This window comes from Ovis canadensis, chromosome 2 (assembly GCF_042477335.2).
Source record: "Ovis canadensis isolate MfBH-ARS-UI-01 breed Bighorn chromosome 2, ARS-UI_OviCan_v2, whole genome shotgun sequence".
Taxonomy (NCBI): domain Eukaryota; kingdom Metazoa; phylum Chordata; class Mammalia; order Artiodactyla; family Bovidae; genus Ovis; species Ovis canadensis.
In genome coordinates this window covers 127,245,923-127,260,065 of record NC_091246.1, presented here as the reverse complement: position 1 = coordinate 127,260,065, position 14,143 = coordinate 127,245,923, and the positions used below count along the sequence as shown (strand labels likewise).

Below are 14,143 nucleotides of genomic sequence, written 5' to 3'. Positions count from 1 at the left end.
TTACTGGGCAATATTTTTTGTGGTTTGCTGGTTTCGCACTCGGTGTGCTTCGTCTTGAACAGTTACTATTGTTCTGTCATCAAGTTTACTGATCTTTTCTTCTGTAATATATAACATACTTTAAGTGTATCTGGTGAAATTCTTATTTTATAAGAAATTCAACTATAGAAGCTCAACTGTAGAAATTCAACCATAGAACCTGACAATTTTCAGAGAAACAATCGATAGACGTTAAAGAAGAAATATGATTTATATCTTATATTTCAAGTCTTTGAAGCTGAAATTTTGTTTTATTTAGGAGATCATTGAAACCTAGACAGCGTATTAAAAAGCAGAGACATTACTTTGCCAGCAAAGGTCCATGTAGTCAAAGCTATGGTTTTTCCAGTAGTCATGTATGGCTGTGAGAGTTGGATTATAAAGAAAGCTGAGCACCAAAGAACTGATGTTTTTGAACTGTGGTGGAGAAGACTGTTGAGAGTCCCTTGGACTGCAAGGAGATCCAACCAGTCCATCCTAAATGAGATCAGTCCTGAGTGCTCATTGGAAGGACTGATGCTGAAGCTGAAACTCCAATACTTTGGCCAGCTGCTGCGAAGAACTGACTCATTTGAAAAGACCCTGATATTGGGAAAGATGGAAGGCAGGAGGAGACGGGGATGACAGAGGAAAGACATGGTTGGATGGCATCACCAACTCAATGGGCATGAGTCTGAGTAAACTCTGGAAGTTGGTGATGGACAGGGAAGCCTGGTATGCTGCGGTCCATGGGGTCACAAGGAGTTGGACATAACTGAGTGACAACTAAACCGAGAATGATGACTTGGATTTCTTATTTATATATTGTACTTTTCAGACATCCTGGAGTGTGAAGTCAAGTGGTCCTTGCTGCTGCTGCTGCTGCTGCTGCTAAGTCGCTTCAGTCGTGTCCGACTCTGTGTGACCCCAGAGACGGCAGCTCACCAGGCTCCCCCGTCCCTGGGATTCTCCAGGCAAGAACACTGGAGTGGGTTGCCATTTCCTTCTCCAATGCATGAGAGTGAAAAGTGAAAGTGAAGTCGCTCAGTCGTGTCTGACTCTTAGCGACCCCATGGACTGCAGCCCACCAGGCTCCTCCGTCCATGGGATTTTCCAGGCAAGAGTACTGGAGTGGGGTGCCATTGCCTTCTCCCAAGTGGTCCTTAGGAAGCATTAATACAAACAATGTTAGTAGAGGTGATGGAATTCAAGCTGAGCTATTTCAAATCCTAAAAGATAATGCTGTTAAAGCGATGCATTCAATATGTTAGCAGATTTGGAACACTCAGCAGTAGCCACAGTACTGGAAATGGTCAGTTTTCATTCCAAAACCAAAAAAGTGCATTTACTTCACTTTTATATATTCTACTTTTCTCCTTATTATGTTCCTGTTTTCTTTCAATCCTTTACCATATTTATAAGAGCTATTTTAAATTTCTTGTTGACTCATGTTGTCATCTTTGTCTGTTAGAATTGAGTACTTTTTTCCTAATTATGGATCAAATTTGCTTCATCTTTGAATGCTTAGTATTCTGGAAAGGGGGGGATATAGATATTTTTGAATATTATGCTGTTGGCTGCTGGATTTTATTGTCTTCCATCAAATAATGTTTTACTGTCAGTCACAGCAAACACCCTCCTCCAACAACACAAGAAGCTACTCTGCACAAAGACACACCAAAAGCTCAATACTGAAAGGAGATTGTTTATATTCTTTGCAGCCGAAGATGGAGAAGCTCTATACAATCAGTAAAGCAAGACTTGTTGCTGACTGTGGCTCAGATCATCAGTTCCTTATTGCAAAATTCAGGTTCAAATTGAAGGAAGTAGGGAAAACCACTAGGCCATTCAGGTATGACCTAAATCAAATCCCTTATGATTATACAGTGGAAGTGATGAATAGATCAAAGGGATTATATCTGATAGACAGAGTGCCTGAAGAACTATAGATGGAGGTTCATAACATTGTATAGGAGGTGGTGATCAAAAGCATCCCCAAGAAAACAGAAATTCAAGAAGGCAAAATGGTTTTCTGAGGAGGTCTTAAAAATAGCTGAGAAAAGGAGAGAAGAGAAAGGCAAAGGAGAAAAGGAAAGATACACCAATCTAAATGCAGAGTTCCAGAGAATAGCAAGGAGAGATAAGAAAGCTTTCTTAAGTGAACAATGCAAATAAATAGAGGGAAATAACAGAATGGGAAAGACAAGAGATCTCTTCAAGAAAATTAGAGTCACCAGGGGAATATTTCAAGCAAAAAAGGGCACAATAAAGGACAGAAATGGTATGGACATACCAGAGCAGAAGAAATTAAGAAGAGGTGGAAAGAATACACAGAAGAGCTATACAAAAAAGGTCTTAATGACCTGGATAGCCACAGTGGTGTGGTCATTCATTCAGAGCCAGACATCCTGGAGTGTGAAGTCAAGTGGGCCTTAGGAAGCATTACTACAAACAGTGTTAGTAGAGGTGATGGAATTCGAGCTGAGCTATTTCAAATCCCCAAAGATGATGCTGTTAAAGTGAGGCACTCAATATCTCAGCAAATTTGGAAAACTCAGCAGTGGCCATAGGACTGGATAGGGTCAGTTTTCACTTCAATACCAAAGAAGAGCAATGCTAAACAATATTCAAACTACTGCCTGATTGCACTCATATCATATGCTAGCAAGGTTATGCTCAAAGACCTTCAAGCTAGGCTTCCATACTACTGAACCAAGACCTTCCAGATGTAAAGCTGAATTTAGAAGAGGCAGAAGAACCAGAGGTCAAATTGCCAACATTAGTTGGTTCGTAGAAAAAAGCAAGGAAATTCCAGAAAAACATCTACTTCTGCTTCACTGACTGTGCTAAACCCTTTGTGTGGATCAAAACTAACTGTGGGAAATTCTTAAAAAGGTGAGAATACCAGACCACCTTAACTGCCTCCTGAGAAACCTGTATGCAGATTAAGAAGCAACAGTTAGAACCAGGCAGGAATAACGGGCTGGTTGCAAATTGAGAAAGAAGTATGTCAAGGCTGTATATTGTCATTCTGCTTATTTAACTTAGATGCAGAGTGCATCATGTGGAATTCTGGGCTGGATGAAGCACAAGCTGGGATCAAGATTGCTAGGAGAAATATCAATAACCTCAGATATGCAGGTGACACCACCCTCATGGTAGAAAGCGAAGGGGAACTAAAAGAGCCTCGTGATGAAGGTGAAAGAGGAGTGAATAAACCTGACTCAACATTCAAAAAACTAAGATCATGGCAAATAGATGCGGAAACAATGGAAACAGTGGCAGATTTTGTTTTCTTGGGCTCCAAAATCACTGCAGAAGATGACTGTTGCCATGAAATTAAAAGACGCTTGCTGCTAGGAAGAAAAGCTATGACAAAGCTAGACAGAATATTAAAAAGCGGAGACATTACTTAGCCAACAAAGGTTCATATTGTCAAAAAACCATATGTTTTTTTTTAATTAGTCATGTAGGGATGTGAGAATTTGACCATAAAGAAGGCTGAGTGCTGAAGAATTGATACTTTTTATTTGTGATGCCACAGCAGCAGCAGCAGACTCTTGAGAGTCTCTTGGACTGCAAGGAGATCAAATCAGTCAGTCCTAAAGGAAATCAACCCTGAATACTCATTGGAAGGACTGATGCTGAAGCTGAAACTCCTATACTCTGGCCACCCAATGTGAAGAGTTGACTCACTGGAAAACAAGCTGATGCTGGGAAAAATTGAAGTCAGGAGAAGGGGACTACAGAGGATGAGATGGTCAGATGGCATCACTGACTTGATGGACAAGAGTTTGAGCAAGCTCCGGGAGCCAGTGAAACACAGGGAAGCCTGGTGTGCTGCTGTCTATAGGGTTGCAAACCTGGTCACTGCTGTCTATAGGACACAAATGAGCGACAGAGCACAACAATCAAAGAAGTGCTTTTTTGGCAAGTAGTTAATTACAAATTTTTAAGGCTTGGTTTAACCTGCACTACGGCAGGGGTTGAGTAGCTTTTACTCTAGGTCTAATTTCATTCCAGTATTAAATTAAATGCAAATTTTCTTTTAATTGTGGGAGCTCTGGGAGGTGTTCCACTTACAAATCTCTTTAATTACGTTCTCAGTTCATGGAATTTCATCAAGTACATGCAGCTTTATTATTCAGCAACAAACTCAGTGGGACCCTTTTCCAGAATTTTTAGCTTTTTCACTTTGTATGTCCATTCTGTTTCACATACTGTCCCTCAGAACCTAGCCACATCAGTTTACCAGTCTCCAATCTCCATATCCTTTACCAGAGAGACTAGTGTGGTATGCCTGTACTTCCCTCTTATACTATGGTCCAGAAGTTCAGGTCAGTTCAGTCGCTCAGATGTGTCTGACTCTTTGAGACCCCATGAACCGCAATATGCCAGGCCTCCCTGTCCATCACCAACTCCCGGAGTCCACCCAAACTCATGTCCATTGAATCGGTGATGCCATCCAACCATCTCATCCTCAGTCATCCCCTTCTCCTCCTGCCCTCAGTCTTTCCCAGCATCAAGATCTTCTCAAATGAGTCAGGTCTTCACATCAGGTGGCCAATGTATTGAAGTTTCAGCTTCAACATCTGCCCTTCCAATGAATATTCAGGACTGATTTCCTTTAGGATGGACTAGTTGGATGTTCTTGCAGTCCAAGGGACTCTCAAGAGTCTTTTCCAACACCACAGTTCAAAAACATCAATTCTTCGGTGCTTAGATTTCTCTATAGTCCAACTCTCACATCCACACATGACCATTGGAAAAACCGTAGCCTTGACTAGATGGACCTTTGTTGGCAAAGTAATGTCTCTGCTTTTCAATATGCTATCTAGGTTGGTCATAACTTTCCTCCCAAGGAGCAAGCATCTTTTAATTTCATGGCTGCAATCACCATCTGCAGTGACTTTGGAGCCCAGAAAAATAAAGTCAGCCAGTTTCCACTGTTTCCCCAGCAATTTGCCATGAAGTGATGGGACTGGATGCCATGATCTTAGTTTTTCTGAATGTTGAGCTTTAAGCCAACTTTTTCACTCTCCTCTTTCACTTTCATCAAGAGGCTCTTTAGTTCTTCTTCACGTTCTGCCATAAGGGTGGTGTCATCTGCATATCTGAGGTAATTGATATTTCTCCTGGCAATCTTAATTCTAGCCTGTGCTTCCTCCATTTCAGCGTTTCTCATGATGTGCTCTGCATAGAAGTTAAATAAGCAAAGTGACAATATACAGCCTTGACGTACTCCTTTTCCTATTTGGAACCAGTCTGTTGTTCCATGTCCACTTCTAACTGTTGCTTCCTGACCTGCATACAGGTTTCTCAAGAAGCAGGTCAGGTGGTCTGGTATTCCCATCTCTTTCAGAATTTTCCACAGTTTATTGTGATCCACACAGTCAAAGGCTTTGACATAAGCAATAAAGCAGAAATAGATGTTTTTCTGGAACTCTCTTCCTTTTTCTATGATCCATTGTATGTTGGGAATTTGATCTCTGGTTCTTCTGCCTTTTCTAAAACCAGCTTGAACATCTGGAAGTTCACAGTTCATGTATTGCTGAAGCCTGGCTTGGAGAATTTTAAGCATTATTTTACTAGCATGTGAGATGAGTGCAATTGTGTGGTGGTTTGAGCATTCTTTGGCACTGCCTTTCTTTGGGATTGGAATGAAAACTGACCTTTTCGTCCTGTGGCCACTGCTGAGTTTCCCAAATTTGCTGGCATATTGAGTGCAGCACTTTCACAGCATCATCTTTTAGGATTTGAAGTAGCTCAGCTGAAATTCCATCACCTCCACTAGCTTTGTTCATAGTGATGCTTTCTGAGGCCCACTTGACTTCACATTCCAGGATGTCTGGCTCTAGGTGAGTTTTCACACCATCATGATTATCTGGGTCATGAAGATCTTTTTTGTACAGTTCTTCTGTGTATTCTTGCCACCTCTTCTTAATATCTTCTGCTTCTGTTAGGTCCCTACCATTTCTGCCCTTTATTGTGCCCATCTTTGCATGTAATGTTTCCTTGGCATCTCTAATTTTCTTGAAGAGACCTTTAGTCTTTCCCATTCTATTGTTTTCCTCTATTTGTTTGCACTGATTTCTTAGGAAGGCTTTCTTATCACTCCTTGCTATTCTTTGGAACTCTGTGTTCAGATGGGTATATCTTTCCTTTTTTCCTTTGCTTTCACTTCCCTTCTTTTCACAGCTATTTGTAAGGCCTCCTCAGACAGCCACTTTGCTTTTTTGCAGAAGTACCTTCATGCAGAACACTGGGGAGACTGGAAACCTCACCTCAGTTGTTTCCCTTCCCTCAGAGATCATGATCATGTACTACATTTTGATCACTGTCTATAAAAACATTACTTCATACATTTCCCCCCCCCAGTTTTTAGTTATTTACATTAGGAGAGAAATTCAGCTCCAGTTACTACATTATAGCTGAAGATGGAATATTCTCCTTAGGTAATGTCTTTAAAGTTTAGTAATTCTTTTTCTATATATCAGCCATATTCTTAACTATAGCTTATTATATAAAATACTCAGATATTCAAGCAATATTGTCAATGACATTTGAAGAAATAATGAGGAGATGGGGGCATAGGACATATAGTTATATTACTATGGTAGTAGTTAGCTATTATATAGTAATATAACTATTATAGTTATATAATAGTAACATTACTATTGTAATATATAATAGTAATATAACTATTATATTACTTGATATTTGAAAAAATATTACAACAGGACACTCACTGAAGAACAAAATGATTATATTTGATTAATTTCTGAAGAAAAAGGTAACTTGTCACAATGGTGAAATAAGAGATTTTTAAATTATAAATGCTAAATAGATATGTGTTTCTGGAAATAGTCCTGTTGATGAAAATAAGTAGGCTGCTACATGAGAAAGTGAGGATTACAAAGAATGAGGCAACCTGACCTCTAGCCAAGGTACTGAATTTGAGTGATACTCGATACAATAGGATACTTGGCAGGTATGGAAGAGGAAAAGGTATAGAAATCTGTGATGGGTGGGAAATGACCAGGCAATCACAAAACCAAATGTACAGGGTAGAGAGAAACACCGAATGGCCTAATCTGTGTTAGCAACATTTTCCAGCACATCTACAGAGAAGAAGAGGGAAATAAGTGCTCTGAAATAAATACATTCACATCATTTCTTTTCTGTCAGCTCAGGAGCATACAACAATCATAGGGGGAGAAAAGCTCTTTCTTTTCACCACACTGAGATTCTTCCCACAAGCCAAGGGCATCATGATGCCAAGGCTGCTCTGTAAAAGTGGTGTGGGAAAGCATTACCAGTGTGAGAATGCTAAGCCACCTGCTTTGCAAAAAACAAGACACCAGTGTTAAGTAAAGAAACCCTCCATAGACTTACACAGTAATTCAGCTCTAAGAACATGCAAGGCAGAAATCTGGGTCTAGAAACTATGGAAATAAGGCTAACTCAGGATTTTCTATCTCTCAAGTAGCTCTCAATTCAGAAGAATAAAGTTGAGATAAAATTGGACAAGTAATTGTTCAGAATTTAGTCTAAAGAGAGTAAACCACATAAAACATGGTAATTTGTAGAATTTAAAAAGTTTTAATATAATTAAAAGAATAAAAGCATTAAATTAAGTTTAATAACAGAATGTGATGTGCTTTTAATACTTATAATTTAGTAAAATATGAAAAGAAAAGTCAGGTTCAGTAAGGTCTTAATAAGCCATTAGAGATAACATTTTCTACATTATTCCAAGGTACCAAAGAGAAGGATTTAACTCTTAGATATATATATATATTTCTATAATTTTCTAATTACTAACTACTGAGAACCACAAAATGGATTAATTCATTATCTTGATATGGAAACAACTATGACATCATCGTGTTGAAAAAGGAAAGTCTAAATCACTGTGAATAATGATTTATTTCTTGTGAACTCATAACTCCCTAAAGAGATGGAATTACACTTAATTTGTTGCAGATATAAAATCTGTTCTGCACACTTAAGGATTTGCTTCCCTCTTCATCATGGAGAAGTGTATAGGACAATAAGCTTAATGTATTTTATAATAACTGATACAAAAAATGAAAAACAATAATTGTTAAAGTTGAAAAAGTAAAAAAAAATTCCTTCTAATGTTAAAATAGTTTAAATTTTTTTTTTCTAAAATGATCAAATCTATGATTAGATCGAATAACCTGAAAGGTTTCTGGATGATAGTGTCTCCAAAAACCTACCTCTTGTACATTTTTGTTTGCACTCTTCCAGAGTTTCAAATCGATTCTGATTTCCTTCACATCCTCCATAAATAAATTCTTCACATTGTTGAGTGTGAATATTGAAAAAAAATCTCTTTATCATTGCTTTGCATGGGCCATCATCTGCTCTCATTGCACAAAATGAATGTACAGGTCGCACTGGAACCACCTCAGCATCTACAAGGTAAAAATAAAAGAACAACATATAATCCTTCATCAACACTGTAATAATGTTGCTTCCTTTTCACTTCCTTTTTAATACATTTTAATTTGAAGGAAAAGTACAACAATAATAGAAGAGGCTAATATAAGAAACTATGAAAGTTACCCAAAAGGTAGATAAATATATAAACTCACCAAATGAGACAGATCTTACCAACGTTATTGAACTTTATTGATTATTAACCAACTATCAAGGGACAATGTTGAAATTTGTAATAGATTCTTACTATTGCTTAAACTTGTACCAGTTGGCCAATATGTAACTGAGTCACAGAGATATCTCCCTAATCAATAGTTGCATCATTTTTTACATATAAAATAAGTCTTTAAAAGCAACAATATTAGGGCTGGTACATGACTCCAAGCATTATGAAAAAAATTAACAGGGTATCTATGTTCATATATGTGTGCATACATCTTACTACATTAAACTATTTCCTAATTATGAAAATTTATGTAATTTATTGTAAATTACAAATAATTTATTTTCTTAAAGTAAACACACAAGGGCTTCCCTGGTAGCTCAGTTGGTAAAGAACCCACCTGCAATGCGGGAGACCCCAGCTCGATTCTTGGGTCGGGAAGATCCCCTGGAAAAGGGAAAGGCTACCCACTCCAGTATTCTGGCCTAGAGAATTCCATGGACTATACAGTCCCAAAGAGACTTTGTGTCCCAAAGAGCTGGACACAACTGAGTGACTTTCTCTTTTACACTATACACACAAGAACTTCTTTCTATAGAAATTAATATATAATGGCATTTTAGAGTATTATATATAACTGTATATAAACAAAATATGACTTATGAAAAAATATATAGTTTCCCTTTATCACTGAAGTTAACAATTGTCAATTCAAATTCAAAAATAAGTGAAAGCATTTTCTGAGTAATATATTTTTATATAATTGTGAGTGCTATTTATATTCCTATGTTTACTTGAAGACTGATAATTTTATACTTGACATTCCAAGTTGTTAGAAAATTGTGAGAAGTTAGAAGGCTTTGCATCAAAGACACTATGTGGTACCTCTGACTAAGAGATGGCTCACCATGTGTCACTGAATTATCATTTTATGTTTATCTACTCTAGATAGGGCTGACCAAATTTTGACTTATCAGTTTTATAAATGTCCGATCTTATAATCAGATCTCAGAAGTATGTCAATAATTTTGAGAAGTGAGCTAGAATACAAGTATTCTGACATTGTGAATTGTAGAGGTATATTCCATTATTTCAGAAATCCCTAGGGCTTCCTTGGTAGCCCAGTTGATAAAGAATCCGCCTGCAATGCAAGAGGTCCTGGTTTGATTCCGGGTCAGGAAGATCCCCTGGGGAAGTGATAGGGTACCCACTCCAGTGTTCTTGGGCTTCTCTGGTGGCTCAGCTGATAAAGAATCTACATGCAATGCGGGAGATCTGGGTTTGATCCCTGGGTTGGGAAGATCCCCTGGAGGAGGGCATGGCAACCCCCTCCAGTATTTTCCCGGAGAATCCCCATGGACAGAGGAGCCTGGCAGGCTATACCCCTGCGGTAACGAAGAGTCGGACACAGCTGAGTGACTAAGCACAGCACAACACAGCATAGCACTTCTCATATAATACGATGGTCCTGATTCCCAAGTTACAGTTATTGCGGAACTTTACAGACACCAAATCATTGCAGCCGTTCTTCAGGCAAGCAACTTTAAAGAGGACACCTGTAGAACGTGGAAAACATTGCCTGATTTGCCATATACTGTATATGTAGGGGAACTATTCCTTATAATAATTTTATCAGGTTTTCCTCATTGATAATTGCCAATATTTTTGACTTTTCATATATGTGATGCTCTTTATCATCATGCCAAATTTTTAGTTTACATTTTATGTTTTAAGGATAGAAATAATAGCCTATTTTCAACCTGCTATTTAGTAATCGTGCCACCAGGTGGCGGCAGTGCACCACACACACAAAAGGTAACTGCTCTGCAGTAGTAGCAGAGTCTGGGTAGGAAAGACAGCAAATGGTTCACGGAGATGACTGTGCGCTTGACATTTTGCAATTATGTTATTTAATAACCACAACAGCCATCTGAATTAGGCATCTTTATCTCCTCTGTGCAAATTATAAAATAATACTGCACAAATGAACTTCTCAGTTCACACTCTAAGTGATGGCTTTAGATCTGACCCCCAGATAATTTTATATCAGATATCTCACACCTTCTTAATCACTGAGTGATACAGTCACAGATCTGTGTGACTGAGATTCCTTAATTGACATTTAGATCAAGAATGTTGATTGAATTTTACAATTTATACTCAATAAATTTTTCTAAATTTTACTTTATAAAAATTAAAAGTTTTTTTTTCTTGTTATTCCTTTTTCTAAAAATTTTTTATTTTGTATCGGGATAGGGCCAATTAACAATGTTCTGATAGTTTCAGGTGGACAGCAAAGGGACTCAACCTATACATATACATGTATCCATTCTCTCCCAAACTCCTCTCCCTCCCAGGCTGCCACATAACATGAAAGCAGGTAATGGTTTTATAGCAATTTCCTAAAGAAAGCACTATGAATTAATTTGATTAACATATTTTACTAATTATTATCTAATTATTCATTTTTACCATTCAAATTTTATGGTATTTCTTACACAAATCCTGCATTAGAATATGCTTTATTCTTTTGTGCAGTGAGCATGTGACCTCCCACTTGAGCAGCATCATTCCTGATTGGGGGAGTGATCACGGGGCTCCTTTAAACACAAAGCCATGCCACTACTAAAACTGGATGACCGTCTGTCTTGTTTTCACTTTTTACTTTAGATAAACCTTTTCAAGAGTTAACAGCTGTGTGCCGATCCTGTATGTCTGGCACCGAGCTGTCACGGCAGGTGTGACAGAAGCTTAAGTGTCAGTGACCTCCGCCCCACGCCCCCACTTCATGGCGCATGCAGACACTCAGACTTACTTATATAAATATTAAAGAACTTCAGGATGCTGTGAGCATGTTTAATAAGATACTTCAGCTGCTCTGAGGGGATCAAGAGTAACTTTCCTTCCTGAGACTTGAAGAAAGCATTGACTGTGACAAGGATCTACCTAAGGCCATACAACTGGAAAACACACACAGGGCAATGTAACAGGAATTTAATCTGACGTATTGAAATAAACAGAATTATGGTTCACATTTAATCACGTTCAGAATTGATTTCTTGCACTTTATTTTTCACAGTCTGAGGATTACAATTCCACTCTCCCTCCCCCCGGTCCTGGGGTATTGAGGGGAGGGCTCAGGGTAATATTTGGGGATGTGCCAAGTCCTTGTTTGTTAGAGTCCTCCTCCTCCTGGGATTTGTCTGGAAACCTGGAGCTTTAAGGTAACTTACTGCTTGGGAGTCTACATGCTACTTGACTCTCTCACTAAAAGACTGGTTTCTCTGGAAAGATAGAACACAGACATGTACTCTGCCTTCTCTGTGCTAGGATATGTGCCAGCTGCTTTTATGCAATTTATATAACAGCCATCTGACTGTAGTTATTTACATCACTTATTTATAGATTAGGATACTGGGAGTCAGAGAGTTTATATAAACTCATCTAATTTTGCAAAGCTGCCATGCGACAAACTACAAATGCATACTTAGGCCCATCTGATTCTAAGTGTTATGAAATATACTTGCTTTTCTCTAAATGTTCCTTGATAGTTTTGTCTCTCCTAGTCCACAGGCTTTTTTTTCAAAGAAAGTTTTCACCATAATTTTTTTGTCATTTTTGTTTTATCAAGAAGTTTCTCTATTTCATCCTCCCTGCTGTTTGACTTAATTTTAAAATGTCTACTATTGACTTATGACAGAAGCCATGAAATCTCGTAATGTTTTTCAATAAAATACTAGTACATTATTTCACTGAATTTCTATAAAATGATGGCGTGACCATGGCATAATGTAATAGATGATATCTTCAAAATTAAATTGAGACAGGCATTGTGTTTAATCACTCAGTTGTGTCCAACGCTTTAGGATCCCATGCACTCTAGCCCAGCAGGCCCCTCTGTCCATGGGGATTCTCCAGGAAAGAATACTGGAGTGGGTTGCCATGCCCTCCTCCAGGAGATCTTCCCAATCCAGGGATTGAACCCAGGTCTCCCACACTGCGGGCAGATTCTTTACCAGCTGAGCCACCAGGGAAGACTAAGAATACTGGAGTGGGTAGCCTATCTCTTCTCCAGGGGAACTTCTTGGTCCAGGAATCGAACCAGGGTCTCTGGAATTGCAGGTGGATTCTTTACCAGCTGAGCTAGCAGGGAGGCCCAGAGACAGACAAAGCATCAAGCTAACGCAAGATTAATTGAGAACAAAACAAAAACAAAACTGCATAAGTCTGTGCAGCCAGTCAGCTAAGTGGTCTTCACATCTGGCTTTACATCAAGGTTTTTTCTTATCCAGCTGGATTTGGTCTGTATTTACCCAGATATTTTAAACTTGGGTTTAAACATTGATGGATTAATTTTGTTTTCTTGGCTGACTGTAGCAGTAGCAACAACTTCAGGAACCTCCTGATTAACTGGCATTCACTTTCTCAGCCTAACTGAGAGAACTTCTTGGACTAGGTGAATACTGGGAAAATGTGGACTCTTTCTCCTCCCACTTCCTAAAATGGGATTGCTTGCTTTTCTCCTATTAGGATTTACTTTAATCTCCATATTCCTTCTCTACCTACCTCCAGAATATTAAAATTTTAGCCATCCCTTTTTTGAGAAATGAGCAGAATGAAGGATTAGATCTCATCTCATAGTGATGACATTCCTACTTTGATAAGACACATAATGGTTTTTAACTTTATTGAATAACATTCCATCTTTAGGAAAATTTCTCAAGAATATATTTTTTTCTAGTGTCATATAACAATAAGCCTCTACTCTTCACACATGGATAGGATGTGACTGACACTTTGGATCCCAGCTGGGTTTGCTTCTCATCTACCAGTCAGCTGGGGCTGCTGTAGGCTAGGCTTTCTTGGGCGGGTGGAGTTCAATCTATGGGTCCAGCTGGGTCAGACCTTCAAATCTGTGTCTGATTTCAAATCTGCTCCCAGTGTCTGATTCTTGGGTGCAGGCTGAAGTGGTGTAGGATGTACATCTGGACTTCCCCGGGCCACACTCTCAGACAGCCAGGTGTAGATGAGGCCCCCTCTTTGTATCAACAGCAGCACCCTGTGCATGCCTCTATCATTTCACTTACTACACTGTACTGAAATAACCTGCCTTCCTTGTGAAATCATGACATTTTGGAGAACCCAGTCTCAGTCATCTGGTCTTCCCTAGCATCTACCAGAGTTTCAGACACATAAGATGTATTTATCAATCTGTATCAAAGGGAAGTACACTGAACAAAATCACACGAAAGAGCCGTAAGAGATGAAATAAAAAGGTATTTGTGGAAATCGTTTGTACATCACAAACACACATATGAATAGAAGCTTTCATGTTGTTCAGTCTCTCATTATTAACCATGAGTTGAAGTTTCTATCAATAATTTACTAATTTGTCACAAAATAGTACTTTTAAGAAAGAAAGAAATCTATAATAATGATCACTACACAGTCTCCACCTTGTTCTATGGTTTATGGTTAGAACAGTTGACCCTTGAA

The 14,143-nt window shown here is 38.6% G+C and overlaps 1 protein-coding gene across 2 annotated transcripts in view; it reads right to left on the bottom strand.

Moving 5' to 3' along the window:
- Positions 1 to 14,143, bottom strand: part of TFPI (tissue factor pathway inhibitor) — an 86,629-nt gene that overhangs the window by 30,731 nt on the left and 41,755 nt on the right. For both annotated transcript variants that reach the window (XM_069577027.1, XM_069577028.1), the window contains exon 3: positions 8,262 to 8,459. In XM_069577027.1, the coding sequence (XP_069433128.1) occupies positions 8,262 to 8,459 (198 nt within the window). The remainder of the gene's footprint in view (positions 1 to 8,261; positions 8,460 to 14,143) is intronic.